Source organism: Acanthaster planci, linkage group LG01 (genome assembly GCF_054643075.1).
Source record: "Acanthaster planci isolate LZ-2023a linkage group LG01, COTS_SCS, whole genome shotgun sequence".
Classification (NCBI taxonomy): Eukaryota; Metazoa; Echinodermata; class Asteroidea; order Valvatida; family Acanthasteridae; genus Acanthaster; species Acanthaster planci.
In genome coordinates, this window is record NC_141777.1 from 4,745,717 (window position 1) to 4,767,897 (window position 22,181).

At 40.7% G+C, this 22,181-nt stretch overlaps 1 protein-coding gene across 1 annotated transcript; it reads right to left on the reverse strand.

Moving 5' to 3' along the window:
- Positions 1-496: 496 nt before the first annotated feature.
- clspn (claspin) lies at positions 497-21,548 on the reverse strand. Its single transcript, XM_022251321.2, is given in 23 exon segments — positions 497-2,923; positions 4,028-4,099; positions 4,102-4,191; positions 4,977-5,059; positions 5,406-5,511; positions 6,713-6,837; positions 8,483-8,604; positions 9,046-9,216; positions 9,610-9,972; positions 10,348-10,468; positions 11,008-11,132; positions 11,466-11,641; positions 11,943-12,157; positions 12,870-13,247; positions 13,564-13,984; positions 14,404-14,654; positions 15,811-15,920; positions 16,402-17,325; positions 17,830-17,947; positions 18,576-18,660; positions 19,340-19,437; positions 20,580-20,757; positions 21,346-21,548. Coding segments are annotated over 23 exon segments (4,470 nt in total). The 5' UTR covers positions 21,370-21,548; the 3' UTR covers positions 497-2,809.
- Between the last annotated feature and the right edge of the window lie 633 nt (positions 21,549-22,181).

The window sequence follows — 22,181 nt, forward strand, 5'->3', positions numbered from 1 at the left end:
TGTGGAAGTGATTTGTAAATGTGCATAATTTGCGCTTTACAAAATATAATTATTCGGACATGTATGTATGGAAAAGAGAAACCACATTGCCAGTAATTTGGTGGGATAGTGTGGCAGCCCAAACCCTTGGACTTTACAGAAATTGATTTCATGAAAACAAGCAAGCAGAATTGTTGAAATTCTAAAAATCAAGGAAAAACATTTCACTGCAGTAATCAGCGAATATTTTAGACCCGAGTAATCAAATTGAGTGGACTAAAAAAAAATGAGACATTAGAGATCCCACTACATGTATAAACAGTAGACCATTGACAATGTTGTCCCAGGGCCGGTAGCTGGTGGAGTGTTTGAATGGGAGTAGTAGGTCGAGGCTTGAATTCCAGCCAAGTCAACTTTTTTCCACTGATGTGTAATGGTCAGTTCCCCCCTTAGGGATTATCAAATTTTCCATTCATTCATGTCACTGCTATTCACATAATGCTCTCCCTGCCACATGTTCAGTTGTTGATTTGTTCTCGTACTTTAATCTGCAATCTTACTAATATATGTAACACGGATGTTAAAACTCTTCTTTAAATATAACGGAAATAAACAATACTGTACAGATCAGTCAGCAAAACCAGCATATTAAATTTCGAACCATTTACTTTTTTGCAAATTTAAAACAATTTATGCATGATTTATTAAAGCTGTAAAACAGAAGAGTAAAACTCTACAAATTTGTGAGAAAGTACTTGCCATCTCCCCAAAAGATATTAAGATTTGATCTTCAACAGGTGGATGGGGATTTAAATCACCATTTGGTTTATACCAACCCTAATAGGCTTGCAAGAAGTGCACATCACCCTTTCCAGGGCACTCTCCGATCCAGGAATGATGATGCCAGCAGTGGCTTTTCTCTATTTCAAAGTTAAGTTTGGAATGTGTCCTCTTTTTGCCACTAATGATGATGGGAATAGTTTTCACATAATAGTGACATATCATGTCGTGTTGAATGCCTGAGTGGGTGGTGTTGGTAACCCATAGATAAATTTTATAATATAAAACTAGAGGGGTCAAACCAGTTAAAATGCAACAAATCATAGTCTTGTCAGTATCATGAAAACCACCCATAGTCTATAGGACTTTATTGTCATGAAAACCACCCATGGTCTATAGGACTTTATTGTCATGAAACCATCCATAGTCTATAGGACTTTATTGTCATGAAACCGCCCATAGTCTATAGGACTTTATTGTCATGAAAACCACCCATAGTCTATAGGACTTTATTGTCATGAAAACCACCCAGTCTATAGGACTTTATTGTCATGAAACCACCCATAGTCTATAGGACTTTATTGTCATGAAACCACCCATAGTCTATAGGACTTTATTGTCATGAAACCGCCCATAGTCTATAGGACTTTATTGTCATGAAACCACCCATAGTCTATAGGACTTTATTGTCATGAAACCACCCATAGTCTATAGGACTTTATTGTCATGAAACCACCCATAGTCTATAGGACTTTATTGTTATGAAACCATCCATAGTCTATAGGACTTTATTGTCATGAAAACCACCCATAGTCTATAGGACTTTATTGTCATGAAAACCACCCATAGTCTATAGGACTTTATTGTTATGAAACCATCCATAGTCTATAGGACTTTATTGTCATGAAAACCACCCATAGTCTATAGGACTTTATTGTCATGAAACCACCCATAGTCTATAGGACTTTATTGTCATGAAACCACCCATAGTCTATAGGACTTTATTGTCATGAAAACCACCCATAGTCTATAGGACTTTATTGTCATGAAAACCACCCATAGTCTATAGGACTTTATTGTCATGAAAACCACCCATAGTCTATAGGACTTTATTGTCATGAAAACCACCCATAGTCTATAGGACTTTATTGTCATGAAACCACCCATAGTCTATAGGACTTTATTGTCATGAAAACCACCCATAGTCTATAGGACTTTTTTGTCATGAAACCACCCATAGTCTATAGGACTTTATTGTCATGAAAACCACCCATAGTCTATAAGACTATATTGCATATATACACAAATTAAACTTTCTGAAATTTTTGACTAAACAATTTTAGTAACAAGAAACAGAAAAAGTCTCAAAAATTTTACAAAACTTGGAATATGTCTTCTTTACAAAGGGATTGGAAATGAAGGTGCATGTAAATACTTAGATACTTTTTCTACATTTAAACCTATAACCCCCCACAAACAGCACAAAGAAGCACCATTTCATTACATTAAAAGACATGTTAAAATGAATTAAGGTGTATACATTTTTATGAGGAATACAGAACCCACTGAAAATCACAAATCTATGTGTGAAATGCAATAACTAGGTTTTTTGTGGCTACAATCTTCTAGGTACTTTTCCTCACTTTAGATTTTTCAACTGCAATTTTAGGGACTTGGGCCAACTGTCACCTCTGAAACTCCCAAGTACATGAATTTAAATTAAGAGAAATCTTGATCATGCAAAAATAAATGTGCCCTCAGTTGATATCTGAGTACCACACTTTGACTTTGATCAATTCTTTCACAGGTTAATGTATTGTACAAAACCTCCTTTAAAAGTTATAATTTGTTGGTCAGTTTGAGACTTGTCTGACAGACTGGCACCGCTTTTATACATTTTGCACTTGCTCAGTGGTAGTATTGGTAGTATTCATGGAACAAGACAATAATGGATCCTGCTGAGGCACTGTGGTCAGCACACTGGACTTTCTACTTTTGGCTCCTAACCGATAGGAAGGGACCAATCTCTTCGAATCCAAAGCCACGTTGATCACATGTGATTAAAGATGCTACTTGGCTGGGCTAGGCTTTGACTCCTGTCTAGCCTGGGTCGCTTGGCCTTGGGTGCTCGAAGTGTTGGAGTGTCACTGACTGAACGTCGCAACTACAGCACAAGAAAGATAGCTTTCAACATTATGAAGTAAAGATCATAGGCAGATTAAGAGTAGAGAAGATTAACCACTTCCTGCCGGGAACTCCGGGATTGGAGAAGTATGGTTTATATGGGTGGCCGGGGTCTCCGAACTCGGACAAAGGAAACAGGGCCCTGTAACAAAAGACCGTACTCCGAACAAAAGACCAGGCTGCTGGGCATTACTGACATTTTTCACTCTCAAAAGTGGTGATAATCCAGCGTTATTTTGAAACCTTATACTAGGGTTTGGGGCATTGAAAGCGAGTGGATTACCACCGGGGACAAAAGCGCTCCACCACCACAGCGATGAGCCACACAGCACCGCTGCACGCTAATCTGGCCCCTATTGAAAAGAGTTCAACAGTGCACTGAGCCAGGTTCGTGAACAAAAGACAGTTATGCAACACCGCACAATCTGGGCTCTGTTTACAAGGCTGCTGGCCGGGCGTCAATGAAGGTCACCTGTCAACTTAGAGTAGTGCCTAAAGATTACTTTGTGCGGCTATAAACCGCAAATGAAATGATGAATTTTTGAAGGATTTTGAAAACCGAAAAAATGATAGTCATGCCGGCCCAGCATCATCAACGTTGAAAAATGCCCCGGCATAAAGTGGTTAAAACAGTGGGATCTTTGCTCTAAAAGAGGACTGTAGGGTCCTCAATAGCAAAAAGGGACAGGTTGGTCCTCAGTTTAGTAGAGGATGGCAGGGGACTGGTATAAAAAGTGCGAAGCAGGGTCCTCAGTATAAGAGGACAGTAACGTCCTCAGTTTAAACTAGGACAATAGGTTCCTCATCAGTTTAAGAGGACAGTGGGGTGCTAGGTTTCTTAACTGAAGCTATATGCAATTCAAGTGGTCAAAGTTGCAAAAAGAGGTAGTTTTAAATTGATCTGTTAGGACAATGGAGGTACTAAACAGACGTCCTCAGCAGAAGTGCCCACCGGTCATCCCACATGGATTTGGGAGTACGCAACAATAATTCTGACAAGGTTTGATCCTAAGCAGCATTTTGGTTTTTTTTCTAAGCACAGATTTTGCACGTAACACACTTAGTTTCCTCATGAATAGCATACCTGTGGGTTCTTGTCTTCATCTTCATCAGCGGTGGGTGTGATGGACTGATAGAGGACATTGCGAGAACCCCTGGAGGAGTGGGATTACCCGTAGTAAGTTTCACCATGGACGCTATCTTAGCCCGGTCTTCCTTGCTGCGCCTCAGGAACGAGCCGTGACGGAACTACAACAGATCAGCAAAATTATGAGGGAAATGAAAGCTTGAAAATGGGCATTGCGTTGTATTACTGGTTTTTACAAGAATTTGGAGTGGTGTGAGACTGGAATCAGTGGTAGTTTTTTGGTCACCTTTTCACTCCATTGTCCTCGGTTGATTTCAACTTTGACAAGATTGACTTTGTTAGTCATTAGTTGACTGTTTGGGTCTTCTGTGGAATGATTTTTAGGGGTGTTCCCCGGGAACAATTCATCTTGCTGCACTGTGTAGGAAGCTCTCGTTGGGTATAATTGCAAAATTACAAAAATCTCAACAGTTTTTGCTGATGGATTCTTAGAAACAACTGCACACAGAGACTGATTTTTCTTCCTTGAGTCCCTGGCTTGTCACAATGAACCAACTTCATTTCTGCCAGATTTTAGTTTCCACGTTGTCTTTAACTTACCAAGCAACAAGTTTAATATTCATAAGGAAAACTACGCCATTGTGAAATGATCCTTTCCCTGCTAATCTGTTTGAAATTACAAACAGATACAAGTTCAAAACATTTTGAAAACTGCATTCTTTGGGGGAAGGTTGAAGCTAAGTTATTTTACAGTCAGCCGGGGGTGGGCAGTTGAAGCTAAGACCATCCCAAGGTGAGACTCAGGATCAGTCACAAGTAACAGCATGAACAGTGACGGTGGAATGCTTTTTTTGCAGTTCATCTAGAATTCAGACTGGAGGTCTAGTGTTGGTTTTGTGGGCCTCGTGATGGTCCTACGGGGTGGTAGGTCTCATGAACTTCTTACTTTGACTGGCTTGGGTGAGTTGAATCGCTTCTCATTATCCTTCTGAACAGTTTTGCCGGCGTCACTGCTCATGGGCATCTGGTCTGTAGAACAAACAAACGAGAGATAGTTAAGTGACCTCTCGCAGTGAATTGCTAACCAAGTTGACATTTGAAAACATCCTCTCTGTCACTGAGTGAAAAGTGACAGATGAGTCAATGGCACAACACTGCCTGCACAAATATGACATTTCGCATATTTCTACCACTAGAGGGTTCTGCTCTGAGAAAGGCTAACAGAGCAAAATCATTTGACATACTTTGACATTTAGCAATCTCTGAGGTCACTGGTTTACAACTCTCCCATTTGCACCCTTAAACCCTTTTAATTCATTGACTCAACCTGTACAGAAAGAATACCATTATTGGGAGGTACATGAAAGATGACTACCTTTTTTCTTTTTGTTGATGGCGGTCTTCATAAGGAGGTCAAATTGGCTGTTCTCTTCTGCTATGTCGTTTTCGTCATCAACAGTGTCCTTTGCTGTTTGCTTTTCCTACAAAATTCACCCCAATAAATTAACAGTTAAAAATGACAGATAGATGGTAAGCACCAAATGATGTGTCAGACAGTAGAGTGTATGTTAATCCACACAACCATGATGTTACTGAGATTGGCCAATCAAACTCGACTCAATAGTTTTAAATCCACAACTGAAAAAATGAATCTTAAACACAGATGTGAATTTCAAAGAAACAAATCAACAGTCTCTGAGGACTTCTGCGAATGCTTCAGAGGACACTGTGTAGTGAACTCATGAGAGCTATAGGAAGACACATCAACTGATAGTGACAGGTACGTCAGCATCTTTTCTACAATGACATTCACACCCAAGATCTTCGATCTTCTTGCGATATGCTTGTGTACATATCTCTTTACTCTTTAACTACCTTTAACTACAAAACAGATCCATGCTAAATTCTACTCCACGTTTCGATGGGTGAAATGTTTGACTGTGTCACTGTATGAGATCATGCCGTGTGGCACAGCAGACAGGACTGAGTTATTGTTAACTGGTGCTGTAAGTGGGACTAACATCTTGGTCTATTCATCAATCCATTCTTGGCCATCGACAACAGCCTTTACGAACCGGTCAGTGTGAATTTAAAGCAAGCAATGTCAGTAAAAAGTTTCTACAAACTTATTTTGCGAGGGAAAAAAGATGAGGTAATAAGAGCAAATCACAGATTATTTTTCTTGCCATGTTCAGATGGATAGTTCTCAATTATCGATAACAAGTCAGGTCACCTTTATTGCCTACGTCAAAAATATCTGTGAGAGTGAGGTTACACCTAGATAATTCTACAAATTAGGAGTTCGATTTTTTATGTCCATGTCACATTTGATATATGATTTGTAAGTCCAGAACAAATTCTCTACTTTCCAAGAGTGATGATTTGATGCAAATTACCTGCCAAATTACTAGAAATAGTTTGAAATCAATTTCAGTGATATGTCTTTATCAAATTACACAGGTCAAGAGTAACAGGGGACACAAAAAATGTCACACTTTTGGACCCTGAATTTATAGAATGACCCACTTGTCATTATGGCAAAATAGTCATGCTCCTCTCTATTTCACAGTGTTTGATAAGTAAAGTGGATTCAGGGAACATGATCCAAAATGGCCGTCTCATAATAAAGTCAGTTCCTGGCAGCAAGCAGCTTTCATTTTGGTAGCTATCTTCGACACTTGCCTTTTGCTCATTCAGCCATTGTTCTCTCTGGAAACGTTCCAACCGCCACTGCGTGTCTTCGTCTTTTGCCTCGTCTCCTTCGTCGTCTGAGTTGCCAGGAAACATGTCCAACTGAAAGTCATCACCTGACATTAAAATAAGAATACCATGAGTAAATGAAATAAACTGAATGGCTGGAAATAGACAAATACTCAACAACTAATATCTGACTATGTCTGAACCCTGTTGCAGCATTATTTCCAAAACCTTCCCCTAAAATTCCACAATAGCCATTAAGGAAGTGAAGTGCAACTTTTTATTAATTGGTGGCAGGTATAAATGAAATAACTACGTTGCCTTCACAGAGTGATGTTCAAATAACAACACTCTGTGAAGGCAGAGATTGATGTTATGTACGTCATCTTTAATGATGGTATGCTCCGGTCAGTGACAGCACTGATTTCCATGGAGGCCTTCAGATTTACAACATGAATCAAAGACATACAAGGGTGCCTCAGGCAGCCACCAAACGGTCCACATTTGTTAAGCAATGCTTACTGAATCTTGTTATCTCCCAAACTGATCGCTTTACTTTTACTAGAGACTCCAGATGTTTGCATTTGTAATGCATTTTCTACATCAAAAGACTTCTCTCTTTTTCAATTATTTTTTTTAAAAACTAAAGTAGTGCTGTTTAAAATTCAAATTGGGAAATAGTTTGTCAATTTTCAATATGTTTGGAGCTAACATGAATTATGTTTGTTTTATATTGTAGACATTCAGCTGCCACTGCAATCATTTCATTTCAAATGCTCATCAACATTTACAAGTTCTGCCATCTTTTCAGGTGCACGTGTCTCAATTGGACTGATGACTTTTATAGTGAGTGGCCGAGGCTTAGTAGAGGCAAAAAAGGTGACTGGAATGTGTATCCAGTTCATAAGTGTGACGTCACTTCAGTTTAAACCACGCCCATTGCACATGCACTGCACACAGAGTTACACGAATTGATAGCCATTTATTTGGAACCGCAAGTTAACGCTCAACTTCAGCGATTGTCCAATGGGAGCCTGCAAATCCTGGCGTGTCAGCCTTTGTGATGAAGTCACTTATGAACCAAATATGGACCAGTGAGAATTTTCTTCTAGCAATCGTGCATATGTATTCATAAATACCTAAGACAGTCTCCCTATTCAACAACGTGCAACTTGACCGTGTATTAACAATTGCACGCTGAGAAGTGATAATGCGTGTTGTAGATATCATGCGCTGCGAGACAATTTAACCAATCCTGATTGGTCAAGAGTCTGTGTGCCAAACGTGTCCCAATGTGACAATTTGCACAAGGAATATTCCATGAAATGGATGGGGTTGATTGGGAAAAAGAAAGTAAAATTCGAGAACGAAATGGCTGGAAATCCATAATATGGTCGGTTTCACCACGGAGTGACGTATTGCCATAGATAAAGTCTTTGGATGGTACATCACTTTATGGTGCACCAAAACTATCCTAAATGTCACTTAGTGGTGACACCGACGATGAATTGACTTCTTTTGACTCTCTGACTAAAAAGATATTTATGAATGGGAATAAACAGTGAGACTGAATGCTGTTAGTTTCGTCAATTCTCTTGTGCCTGTCTCAAATGCACGTTTAGGACCGGCCAAGCACATATTTCTTCTCTTATTAACTATGGTAATGCTGCATCAAACAAAGGATTGTGGGAAAACTTTTCTCAGTTTCAGATCAACAGATCTGTCCTTGATACAAGACTTTATTCATTTGCTCACCGACATGTCTCCATCGGAACTGCCTTGTTCGACCTTTGCCATCCGAGTGCAGGTCACCGTCTGGAAGGTAAATCTCCTTGTACAGACGCAGTCGTCTGGCATCGTCATCGTCCATTGTCTTCCTGTGAGAACAAAAATATAAGAATTTGATAACTGCGTCTGAAGCATGAAATGCAGGTGTCTAAAGACGATCACAAAGCATGGATACTGACGACTGTGTTTGCTTTAACGGCAATTAGTTACAAAGTCCACACCAGTTGAACAACTAGGATGCAGAGCATCTGTAGCATAAGGCCCAGGGTTGAATGGCATTAGGATGAAGAACAGTCATTCAAATCATCATAATGATGTATTAATTAAAAAGCATCAATGTTCATTGCAGAAAAAAAAACTCAAAATGCCTTTGTCACAGTTCATTAAAATGGCCTGGAGCATGACTCCAGACCGGTTGACCTATGGTGGACTTGGGGTGAACCTGCGATAGCATCAGCACGAAAGCTCATGGATCCACTCATAACTGTGGAATTTCCAATCTGATTTTCTCCTGTTCATGGCTTACTCACATGTGGACTTTGTTGACCTGCTCCCTGAGTTCCTCTTCCGTTCCGATGTTCTCCTTGTCTGCTTCATTTTGCTCCAGTTCATCGGGCATGTCTTCCGCATCGTAGTCTTCATCGGACCCAAACTCGCTCCCCGACAGCTCTGCCTCCTCCTCAAAGAAGTCTTTAGAAATTCTGTCAAGAAAATATAACAATGGCAATAACCACAGGTCTACGGGGTCTTTGGACAATTTCATGGGCACTACAATCTATCTTAATGTCGGTCGGATGATAATGTCGGACTACAACTTGCGATGGCTCCCAGGAATAATTTCAAGTAAACTTTGGTGCGCCAAGACATGTTGCATGCTGAACCTGTCCGTAACTCATCTGAATCGCTTATTACAAGATCAGAAAATGTTGATTCGTATTGCTGGACACATTCTACATTCACTGAACAGTGAACACTGGATCAAAATAAGAAGGCACATCAGTGCATCTTCTCCAGGGTATGCTGTGTGTCACATCACCTCCGTACTGCTCCTCACAACCTACAGAGCAAGAGATTTCCTTCTGGCAGTTTCTTACTTGCTGAGAGTATGCCCTTTTTGTGATTTTCCAGGGAAGGTCTCCTTTTCTTGCCGTCCCTCCTGCTGAAGCAGGAAGCTCAACTCATCTTCTGAGTCGAAAACTTCGTCTCCATCCTCGTCTTCTGCCGTCTCCTCTGCATCATCTCCTCCATCATCGTCCTCACCGCTATCCTCATCTTCCATCACCCGGATCCTCTTTCTCTTCTTGGGTCTGCTGTCTTCACCATCACTAAGGGCTGGCTGGCTGTCTTGGTTACCATGGTTACCCTCATCGTCAGACACAATGTGGAAGGACGATTCGCTGTGGGTGTCTGCACCATTCTGGATGGGCTGCGTTGTCTCTGCCTGGGTATCTCTTTGACTGTTGACATAAAACTGTGATAACTGAGAGTCGCCAAAGTTTAAAAGCCAACTGTACACTCAAGTGCCACCCAAAGGAAGATTATTACCAAGAGATGAAGCCCCTTGTATTAATCATGCAGGGACCCTTAAGCCAACTTAAAACCCAAAGCTTTTGGCCTCAGAGGAAAGTGGGAAGCATTTGGGATACCAACTGACATAAGACACTCATAATGTGTGTGTTGTGAGCGAGTGCCTCATTGAGTACCATTGCTGCTTTTCATTTACAATGTTGATTCACTCTCGATCAGAATGTTCCGATTGTTAGGCCTTCGAAAACTCAAAAATCAGAATGGCTCTGATTAAATCAGAACAACTGGAATTCACCAATGTGTACCTTGCAAATGTGCCTGAGCAGAGACCCAGTAACTCGTCCATGTTACCCTGGGTAGCCTCAACTCGCTGACTACTCAGCTGAGAGAAGAGACCCTTCCTGATCTTACTGGAACTCTCGGGGGCTAAAATCAGATGGTTGAACAGAGAAATTAAACGAGAAATAAATGTGGCATATTGAGAGACAAATTATGCTAGCTGAAGAGTGCTTGAAAAGAGTTCCATACACAGACATCACTTGAAACCATGTGCACAAACCGTGAGACTAGTCGGAAAAATTCTATGTAATTTCAATATTTTTCTCGTGAAATTTGATGTTTTAGGACATGTTTTAATTCTCTGATGGCTGATATACCACTTAAGGGAAAAATTAATGATGTCCGTATTGGAAAACTCTTACCGCGCACTTTAAAACAACATACTTTTGGTAACACTATGTACATCAATTCTCACTGTGTAAATTCACGACAGTGTATTTTTGTTCTGTTGCACTAAGCCTAGGCGAAAATTTTTTAGCCAGTTTCTTCGGTATTTTGATTGGAAACTGCACGAGACTTGACTCCAAACTAGACACAAATGCCTTCATTTTTCTACCCAATGTCAGACTGGGAATACAAGCATGTAACATCACCTGTTGTTATTAAAGGGCAATCAAGCCACTTACCACCAGTGAATTTCCCTGAGCACAGGCCAAGCAATTCATCCAGATCCTCCTGACTTCCGTTCTCAACTTCAAATAGCCTCTTGGTGGAGGGCTTTGGCTTACTAGCAGAGCGCAGCTTCAAAAACCTGCCACGGCAGAGGAAGAGTTTAAGATATGCATAAATAAAAACAAAATTAGGTGCCAAACAAACCAGAGTTAAAAACCCACTTTGTTCCATATCGGTTCACCATATTCACTGTTGTGGTCGAGACCCCTTACGACAACCACAAAAACCAACACGACTGTTATAGTCTGAATTCCAGTCACTAGCTTTATTTTTTCGTTGTTGTTACTTGTGACTGGTCTTGCGTGGTCTCCATCAAAAGTTGATTGAAATCTAATTGTGTCGTGGACCAAGACCGAGCCTCCGCGGATAAGGGCTAGGTTGAACTTCGGCCCCATTATGCTGTCGAACTCACCCATTCTCATCAAGGAACTGTGTCTGGGTTTCGTCCTCCTCGTAGGAGAACCGGAAGCTTTGCGTTTCGGCCCCCGGCTGGGTTTCCATGGCAACAGTTAGGGAGGGGGTGTCCACCCGGAAGAGATCCTGGGAGTCCTCGATGGGAAGAGTCAGCTCGGACAATCTGAAAGAACTCTGCAGAAAGGAAACATTGAAAGACAAAAAAATGGCCCAATTTATGAGGGATTATTCAATAGAAGACACAGCCCAGTGTATCAAATAAAAGGAAAGTCAACACACAACAAAAGTGAAAACAGCTGAAATTCATAAGAACCACCTTAAAAGCAATCCCATTGTGCTTTTTAATTAAACTATATATTCACGCTGCAGAGATAAGTAGGCAATAATACTTCTTCCAAAGCCAATGAGCAACAGTCATCAACCTACTACAAATCAGGATAGAGGTAAGCTGTTCTCAAATTCATGGAACACTCACTTTCGATGCATTCTGGAGCAAAGACCGGTGTTTTGAGAATGGCTTGAAGGCCTCCTGGGCTTCTTCAGATGCCTTGCGGCTGTTTCTTCTCAATCCACCTCCTGGTTGGTGGGCGGGGATGACAGACCCCATCAGCTCAAAGCTGGTGTCCAGGCTATTGGAGCTGGTATCCACCTGCTTGGGTAATTCACGATTTGAGTCTTCTTGTGTTGCCCCTGGTAAGAAGACAGCAGAAAAGCAGCAGTAAAAAAAAAACTGGGTTTTCTTGAACTAAATTCTAGAAGAACAAAAAGCTAATGTTGTCATAACCAAGTTCAAGTTCCAACAATGGATTAACCTCTAGTGATCAAGTCACTTTATCTAAGTGTACTATAATCCTGCTTTCCAGTCAAGCCTTTGTGGAGAAATGTTTGTCGATGACATTTCCCGTAGCTTTTGCCACTGAAACAGTGGGTGTTGTATCTAAAATTATCACATCAGTGGTTCCTAAAGGAAATCATGTACAAAACAAGGGCAAATGATGCAACCATTTGCCTCAGTGTAGTTCCAAATATATGGACTAGACCAGTCCTTCCTGTAAATAGTCAAACATAACACTCATATCTGCTCCTCTGTGCCTGATAAGTATTTAACCCAACAAGTTATCACTGACATAAAGGGCTTCTTTGTATATCAGGGCATCGGAGTTTACAATGCAATAATCCTCTCTGAGACATCTACCACTTTATTTGATTCGAAAAAGAATCCCAGTTCTGATAAATTACGACTCTTATATGCACGGGCTAAAGTTCTTTTACTCAGATATTAAATGTGAACATTAAATAATACAGATCAGAAAAAAGGACCAAGTAAAGATACACATTGTCTGATCAAACTTACAATATTGGCTTTATCTGACCAGCCCCCCCCCCCCCGATCTTTTGTTACCTTGGGGTTTCTTGATAGCACTCCAGCTGAAACTTGTCCGTCCAGTGAAGGATTCGCTAGCCTTGTCAGTCTCGTTACTCCCGGTGGTTCCTCCTTCAGTGTTGCTGGTGGACTCAAAAAGGTCCCTCGTCTTCTCCTCAAGGGTCAGATGAGCCTTCCTGGGTGACCCAGCCTGCTGCATGATGGCCTCACCCAGCTTGTCGATGTCGTAGCTGTCTGTAGTGCTCTCTTGACTGTTGCCGGACTCTGTTAGCGGTGGAACTCTTGGGGAGGTAGTGTTGGAGTTTGGGTATTTGGAGCTACCTGGGCTGTTTACTTCTAACCCCAGGGTGAGTCCTAAATGTTTGGCTGGAATTTGCATCAGGGAATCATCACGGTCTTTTGAAGGAACAAAAAAAAGCAAAACAGATCAAAAAAGCATTGAAAAATTCTCCATTAAAGCCAGAATGGACGAACGAATGATTTTTTTTTGTCAATGTAAATAAAGACCACTTCATTAGAAAAATTGGGAGTCATAAAATTTTCAGAAGGTAAACATTTATGTGCAAAATTACAAGCTGAAGGAAAAGAGAATGTGATTCTCTTGTTAAAGAGCCACAACAATCTCAAATCATCAAACCATTTCAAATCAGCTATCACAGCTTATCAACCAGAACAGTTCTTTTGAGTAAGCTAGCAAGTAGGGCATGCTCACCTTGGTCCGTCTTCTCTTCTTGCTCTTCTTCATCGTCAGCATCAAGATGCAGCTCCAAGGTCGGACCACTTGACGTCTCCTCCATCCTAGCAACATCATCTCTGCCATCACCATCATCATCGTCATCATCATCGAGAATCATTGTTTTCTTCTTCGCCTTGCTGGTCGATGCCCTTTTAATTTTGTCTTCTTCTTGGTCATCGCTTGTATCTTCGTCATCAGTTTCAGCAGAATAGACTCGAAGGTTTTCCGCATCATCGTGTTGCATTTCCCTGTCTTCAGCGTCACTGGCGTCACTGTCACGTCTGCTGCTGTCTGTGTCACTATCATTGTCGTATTCGTCACCGTCTTCTCCTGGTTCGTAGTCCTCATCATCATCGTCCACATCTGCTTCATGGTTTATAAACTGACTTTTTTTTATCTGCACGAGAACAGAATCAGACCAAAAGAATTACTGAAAAGTCTGGATGGCACTGTTGGGATTTTTTAGGTTACTTTAATCAAGTTTCACAGTTATTTGATAATCAGAAAGTAAAAAGGGGGAGGGGAACGGACACAAAAGTTCGCCCTAGTTTGAGCGTATTATTTTCCATTTAATGTACATCATATTCAGCTGAAATTGCCCAAGTCCTAATCCAGTCACAAGTCCTTTCATAGGTAGCAAGGTGTGCAATAATAACAAAAATCCTGTTATTACAGTTTATTTAAAAGCTGGTGACCTGGCTTAAGACTGAATGACTTGTGATGGACCTGCAGGGACTGGTGATGGACTCGACAATAACGCTACTATTAAAGGGGTTAAGTTCTTGGAACAAACACAGAGACAGTTTCCTCTGCTACCTTCTTTTCCTTCCTGGTATCTCGGAGGTCACAGTCACTCCGGTCATCTCGGAGGTCACCGTCACTCTGGTCATCTCGGAGGCCACCATCACTATCATCATCCGTGTCACTCTTGTCGGTCATCTCACCTTCCTCCTCGTTGTAATCCTCGTTGTCAAGACGATAGGCCTCCTTCCGCCGTTGGCGTTCCACTTCTCGCCTCGCTCGCATCTTCTCCTGAAGAGCTTCCTTCAGCTTCAGCAGTTTGGCTCCTGACAGCATAAAAAAATTAAAGTTCTTTACTTGGCATCTTTTAAAGGCTATTTAGCCACTGAAAAATTGGAAAGAATATTTAATGAAGAAGATCACTTTTGTGTATATTTCAAAAAATTTGCTGACTAGATGCCTAAAGAATCTTCCAGAAATACGAAGTGTTACATAGAACCTTCCTCAGGATTTTTTAAAAATGTTTTAAAAAACTTCCTTCAAAGGAAATGTTCAATCTTACTCATTCCTACAACGAACATAGATCAACTCACTTCAATTTGGGGTTTTAAACACAGTTAGGTGTAAATAAAAGTACAATGACAAGTAAGGCTTTGATGACTAGAAAGGAATTTTATTCCCAGCTGCCATTGAGCACACCACCTAACACATTACACATGTACCAGAAAAAAAGGTACATGCATGAATACACATTTATAGGTAACAGGTGTCAATGTGGAGTGATTCATCAATTGGTATGCCACAAAAAACTTTCCAAGTAGTAGGGCTATGCCAAATATCCAAATATTTTATTATCTAATATTCAAATATTATATTATTTGAATATTTAAATGAAAAATTAATGAAATGGGAGGCTTTTCTTTTGTGCACTCTGGAGGCTTGTTTCAAGCAGATTTAAATGAAAAGCAACAGAAATCTTAAGACTCAGAATCTAATTTAAATGTTAAAAATTTGAAAGGAATAGAAATTTTCAACAGAGCGTGAAGTACTGTTCGTCTTGTAAATCTTGCTAACTCCTGGCCAAAGATACTCCTAGAAGTGGGAAGCTGTTATAGTGATCTTAATGAACAATTGTGTGTGTTATTGCAACTGATTTTGTATAACAATATGCTGGTTGGTACGAACGAATACTCGGATATTCAATCGAATTGAAGGTCCAATATTTGAATAGTGAATTATTCGTATTGACTCAACCCTACCAAGTAGTGGTCAATTTAATGATATTGTGAGAAAAAGATCCACAAATGGTATTCCTTAAGCATAAGGACTCAGCAGTTTGTACATTTTAAGACACTGCAATTTAAGTTGGTACTTTGCATGTATACATAATAAAGTATTTCCAAGGCTGAAGTTGTATTTCTGACTATGTGATACCAAAGCTGGATCTACGCTTTTCTGCTTAGCATATAAATACCAGCTTACCTGGCACGTTCAAGCTAGGGTCTTCATGATCCTCTCCTTCAATGGTCACAGCCACTGTCTCCAGTTTGAGATTCTCTTGGCCGTCTCCTCCCGTCTCCTTGCTTACAACACTACAAGCAAATTGGAAACATTACGTAATCACAGTTTGCCAGGCACTTATGACTTGAATGGCAGAGATGGTGTGTGACGCTCTGTCACTATAAAAATACACAAACCATTTACAGTGTCCTCTAACCTACAGTCTAAAGAAGTAGCCTGGCGGTCCAAGTCTGCTCATCTCCTATCATTTTTTAAAAGGGAGCCACCAAGCTCTAAAATCTGGTCACCACGTTTAAAGTTCTGCGTGCTAGATTTACATTTTGGAATATCTTGCACAATATTTTGTAGATAAAAATGTGATGAATGTATAAAATTCAGTTGTGCAAAAAATTACGGAGAAAACAACCTTTTATCTTGACGTGTGTGAATATTCAAGACGAAAAGTAAGCTGATTTGCATAATAACTTCAAGCAATTAATAACAACACCAACAATTTTCATGTAGTGTTTCCAACTTTCATTGCAACAAACCTAATGTTACGACTCCACCAACCTGAGTTTAACCTCCTTTTGTGGCCTGGGTGTACTCCTTGCTGTGTGTCTGACAAACCTCTCTATCAGGCGATTCAGACCTGGGTTGCACGGTGTCGCAAAGCCAGCCTCAGAGTCACAGTCGGCATCATCCAGATCAATCACGGACTCTTCCTCCCCGCTGAGTCTTGGCGTCAAGGCCTTGACTTTGGAGAGGCTGGCCTCCAGGAGCTTCTGTCTGTGGGACTGGGTGAAGATGGGGGTTTGGGATGAGGCAGGCTCCCTGTCTGCAGTCGATGAAGGTGTGATGCTGATGTTAGCATCGTCCTCTTGCACTGCAGAAGTTGCTACCGGGATGGTTGCATCGTGAAAAAGCAAGTGGTTTTCTTCCTCATCAAGGTTGACAGAAGACTGCATCATTCCCTTATTTTCATCGTCTTGTCTTAAAATGCCATCTCCCTTCATTTCATCTTCAAAAGGTCCGATTGTTTTTGGCGATATGCAAGTGAAACTTTGAGCATCCATATCAGAAAGGTTTCTATCTTGTGGCTTCAGTGTATCCTTTACTTCAGTGTCGATTTCCGCAATCATAGTTTCACCCATGACAGTGTCTGTCTTTTTATTCCTGTCAGATAAATCCTTAACTGATGAATGAACTTTACTTTCCTCTTCCACATGACAATCTTCCCCTAACTCTTCAATTGAAGTATTTACATCAGATAGGACCTTCTTCTCAAGAGGAGGGATCTCCTTTCCTCCATCAGGAAAGTTCCCCGCATCAGGGGCACTGCAAATAATATTGGTACATGTACTTTGTGAGAGTGGGCCATGCAGATTTGACTGAGCACTGGTCTTTGATGAGCCCTGTGAACGAGCTGTACTTTCATTCAGCACGCTGGGCACTCCACTGTTTTGCTTTTGTACAAGAGAGGCCATCTGCCGACATCTGAGGAAATAAAAAGGTAAATGAAAGGAAAAGAATACTTTTGATGACAAATAGATTGAGTGCCACATCCCTCGGTTGTGCAATTCCTTAAACTTTCCATTACTGACCTAAAAGACCAAAAATGATCAGAGAGTCAATCCCAAAATTACTTTTCAGAGTTTTCAGTTAAAGTGGATAAAAAAATTAACCTTTAGTTTGTTTTCATGTCTTACTTGAAAATGAAGGCAAATCTCTACACTTTCCTGGAACAATGTTTGTTTAAAATCTAAAGAAGGGACAAGATGATTGATGCACAGCACGTAATGTTTATAGTACTACCGTTATGCAAATGAGACCTATGCTAATTTGCTGACCTCTTGCATCTTAGGGAGCTCATTATGGGACAGTATGCAGCCTGGTAGGGAACCAGGAATAACACTGACTTTTGAACCCTGTATTCAATTCATCTGTAATTGCTTATTGGAGTTATTTTAAATCCATTTCATAAACACTACAATGGCTTACTTGGAAAGGCCTTTGAGTGGTTTCACTGACAGCATGCCAGAGTTTGAAGGCTTCTTGCTGAAAAAGTCATTCAGGGACAGCGGCTTAGGCTTATGGTAGGGAAGACTCAAATCAGACTCTGCAAAATCAACAAAAAACAACTTCATCTTAGATTAGTGTATTAATCTAAGAGTAATTTGTGAATTAAAGTTTAGATTGGCTGTTAATACGTGGACATGTAGCTACCACTAACAGCACACATGACAGGCATGGTATATCAAGTGAGGACCTGTGATCAAAAGAGGTCCACACAATGTGGGACATGAATGCCTTGTGAGGACTTACCCAGGTCTGGACAATTTCCCCTCTCAGATCAAACTGTATAAGAGGTTTTTTTTGGGGGGGGATTGGGTTATTAGAACAAAATGACGAGGAACGCTTTCGGAAATCATGATTGAAAATTCAGGTTAAACAGGTGTTCACACTGCCAAGTACAATGAGATATTTCCTAGGCTTTTTCCTAGCTACACAAAAACAAAGGCATTTCCGTACTTGGAGTATAGCATAAACATGGATACGCACATCAATTTAAGCTTTGCTGACTGCATAAACTTTTGAAACACATCCAACTCAGGTCCTTGCAGTATCTTTGAAAAGGTCCACCCAATTCTGACAATAGAGGGCAAAGATGCGTACAGACATTAAAATGTAGCCACATGCACACGCTTGAAGGAGAAAATAAACACTTCGAAACAAGACTGACTGACCTCTGATTAGGCGTTGGCTCTCACTGTGGATTTTTTTGATGTCAGTCTTTGGAACCCTGCGATTTCTTGACTGAGCTATGGAAGACTGCAGAAAAGAAAACATCATAAATCAATGAAAATCCTGCCCCGTTTCATTCAGCTAAAATGTCATATGTTCTTTCAACACTGTCGGCAATGACTGGCCAATGAGTTTGCATGATGGGTCAATCCCGTGAAACTTCAACTTCATGTCACTTTTTTGAAAAAATCTTCCACAATCGTGAATTAGAATGGAGAGGCAACTGGCTAATGGCCAAATTCTCAACAAATCGTGGAATAAGATTGATGGATGGAGCAAAGATTGAGCAATTACGTAGGTTGACTGATTGCACCCCAAATGGTATGGACAGAAGTCATAATTCCCCCTAAGCAAAGCTTGTATAAGGATGAATTTCTTGAGTTTACTTCAGTTTCCTTTTCATTTCAAACATTGTTTACACTCAGGATATGACCACAGATTAAAAAAGTCGGATATTTGAAAACTAAAAAAAAAAGCTAATATTGAAAGTTTTTTCCTCAGTACATGTATTATTAACAGTTACATTGCCCGACGTAACCTACTTGGAACTTTGTGATGGAATGTAAGATTGTTATACACATGGTAAACTCCTCTTTTACAACCTACTAATTATTCATATTCACCACCTTGTGCATTATCCTACATTTCTTTAAATGGGCCCTCTGTAGAATTCACACAGTAGGTTTCCAGAATACTCTCAATATACCTTTGCTCTTTTACTTTTGCTGATAAGTGATTTCTGCCGGTGGATGTCAGCTTCATTTTCTTCGTCGTCGGAATGAGAGGATGCTCTGTCTTCATCATCTGAAGGAGTAATATTGATACATGTACGCTTATGATGGGTACACTGCCTTGTGATCAGCACCTGACCATCTCAGACATTTCAAAAAATTGGTCAGCAGGTTTTTGGAGAAATTTGCAAGGCCGAGCAAGTAATAGGTTGCAACCCAGTAACTGTGACTCTATGAGGGGCTCGAAAGTTAATGTACACAGATTGTGTCACTGGTGGAGGATTTTGAAAGTTTTAAGAAGATTCTTGGCAAGATGCATCAGCAGGGAGAATTGCAGCCAAATGGACATTAATATTGTTATGTCCCAAGTCCCAACTGGGAATTGGGGTTTCATGCACATTGTACCCTGTTTATCCCAACTTTGTCTACTGCCCCAACTAAGAAGAAAGTAAACCGTAACAGGGATACAACGTCATTAACACAAGAAATGAAAATGTACTCACCCTAACCAGGCAACCATGAAATAAAATCATTTGAAAACTGTCCTGGCCAAGTAAATTGCAATTTCATCGGAGGTGCTTTTTTGTGTTTAAACGTACATGTAATGAGCTTTTGGCCAAAATGATTTATACAAGAGCTAAATTAGAAATCAATAAATTACCACATACCATCTAATTTGCAAACATTTATGATGCCTTACAACACACAGTACTTGTATGTGCTATGCAATGGGAGTGTTACTGGACAATGAATATGCAAATATGCAGAGTTACTATCCAACTAAAGTTGAGGATGCCTAACTGTGCACAACATAGCTGTTGAGTGTGGGCCGTTGAGATCTGACAGTCCAAGGTTTTCCAATACTCAACTCCGGCTCTGTCTCAGGCTTCAACTGTTTTTTAACTAGCTGAAGTTGAAGCTGTAAGTGCAGTAATTAGTTTAATAGTGCCACAAAACATCAAATAAGGTGCAAGAGAGCCAGAAATTACAGTAATCCAATTTAATTTAAACGCTTCAGGCCCACAATCGGGGATTGGTTTTGGGAACGAAGCCTGAGATGGGGCCTAAGTCGAGTGTTGGAAAAGGGCCCGAATTCCAGCAATGCAGTCTTATTTACAAAGGCTCTTGCTGAATTGCTGTCTAGTTCAGCAACATTCAGCTCCAATATAACTAAAAAAGGTGCCTAGGACTTGTCTTCAAGTTTCAGTTTATGACCTTGATGGCGAGGGCTGTCCTCATGGATCGGGGAGGTACGTCTATCAGACTGTGGTGAAGCAACTCCCTGAAGGGGCGGTGTGGGAGACCTCCTTGCGTAGTCAGCATCGGAATCGCTATCTTCTGCATCAAACAGATCACTGTCCAGCAGTAAAGGCTGCACTTGCAGAGGCTGAACCTACAAAGACATGCAAGAAGTCAGAAGTCATGCAGGCAGAAAACTAGGAGTGACTCAAGAAACAGTATTGTTTCTTTAAATTTTACTCTCCCCTAATTCTATCTTAGAATTCCAGCCGTAGCCAAAAACGTTAGCATCTTAGGAATAGGAGGTATAATCATAATTAGGTGAAATTCAGGATCAACATGATTAAAAGTTTTATTTTTAACTCGGTTGAGAGTTAGAGCCTTGGCCTTTATAACAGATCAATCTTTTCAAACATCAGTTTGGAAATTGTTTAGGACACTTATTTCTTCTGATCTGCTGATGGGCACCCGGAAAAAATGTGGATGCCTCCATCATCTGATCATGTCCATGGACATGGTGGATGCCACGGATCATGGTCCACCACCAGATCAGCCCAAAAACATAGTGGAGGGTAGGGCTAGTCATGGCTAGCCCCACTAGTGTGGCACGGACTCTCACTCCCGATCCATCCATCCTTAGGATGGATCGGGAGTGAGAGTCCGTGCCACACCAGTGGGGCTAAGTCATGGCTAGTTAATGGTCAACATGGTCAAGACTTCCGTTTTTCTGCCTAGGCCCTACCTCAGAATTTTCCACTCCCAACATGATCTGCCAGCTTCTTCTTCTTGAAAAAATGAATTTCGGAAAGGTGAAAACGTTAAACCAAACAAGCACAGACTCCCAAGTTGTACAGTGACTACTACAGTAACGCGAACGTCAGTTACTACGGTCATGCATAATGCCTGCAGCACAAATCAACAAAATTTTGTCTTCTTGGACTTGGCGCGCTCAACATGTGACCTCTGAACCCAGACTTGCCCAACATTTTGTAGACTGATTACATGTCCTGACAGTATTTTATGTCGTGGGAGATTGTGTGTAAAGTGTGTGCCATGTGTGTAACGGGGGGGGGGTCATTTTTCTACTACATTTATGCCGCAAATTCTGTCTGTGACTTCACTTAAATCACCTCTTAGACCAGCCTTTTTACTTTTGCTTTAATTGCAAGTGCATTTTCTACACAATGTCACTGCACGTATTTTTTTCAGAAAGTCGATCAAGCAGAAAAAGAGGACAGTATAGTTTATACATGCACCGAATTATGAAGGGGGGGGGCAAGCATCTGAGAAATTTTCCCCATCCCCATGAGTTATGACAATGGCTGAAAAGGTCGACGTTCTCCTTCAGAAGTTCACTGTCGGTATTGAGAAAATTTCTGCTGAAGCTTACAAAATCTATTCTAGTTCAAACTAGTACTAGTATATTTTCTTTTCTCGACGATTGTCATGACTTTCACTGCATACCAACTGGACTCCAATGATTTAAATGTACATGTACATGTATTTCTGAGGATTTGAAAGTCAGTGCGTCCGAAATGATTTTAGCACTGTTGATCGTGTGCATCTACATCGAAAGGA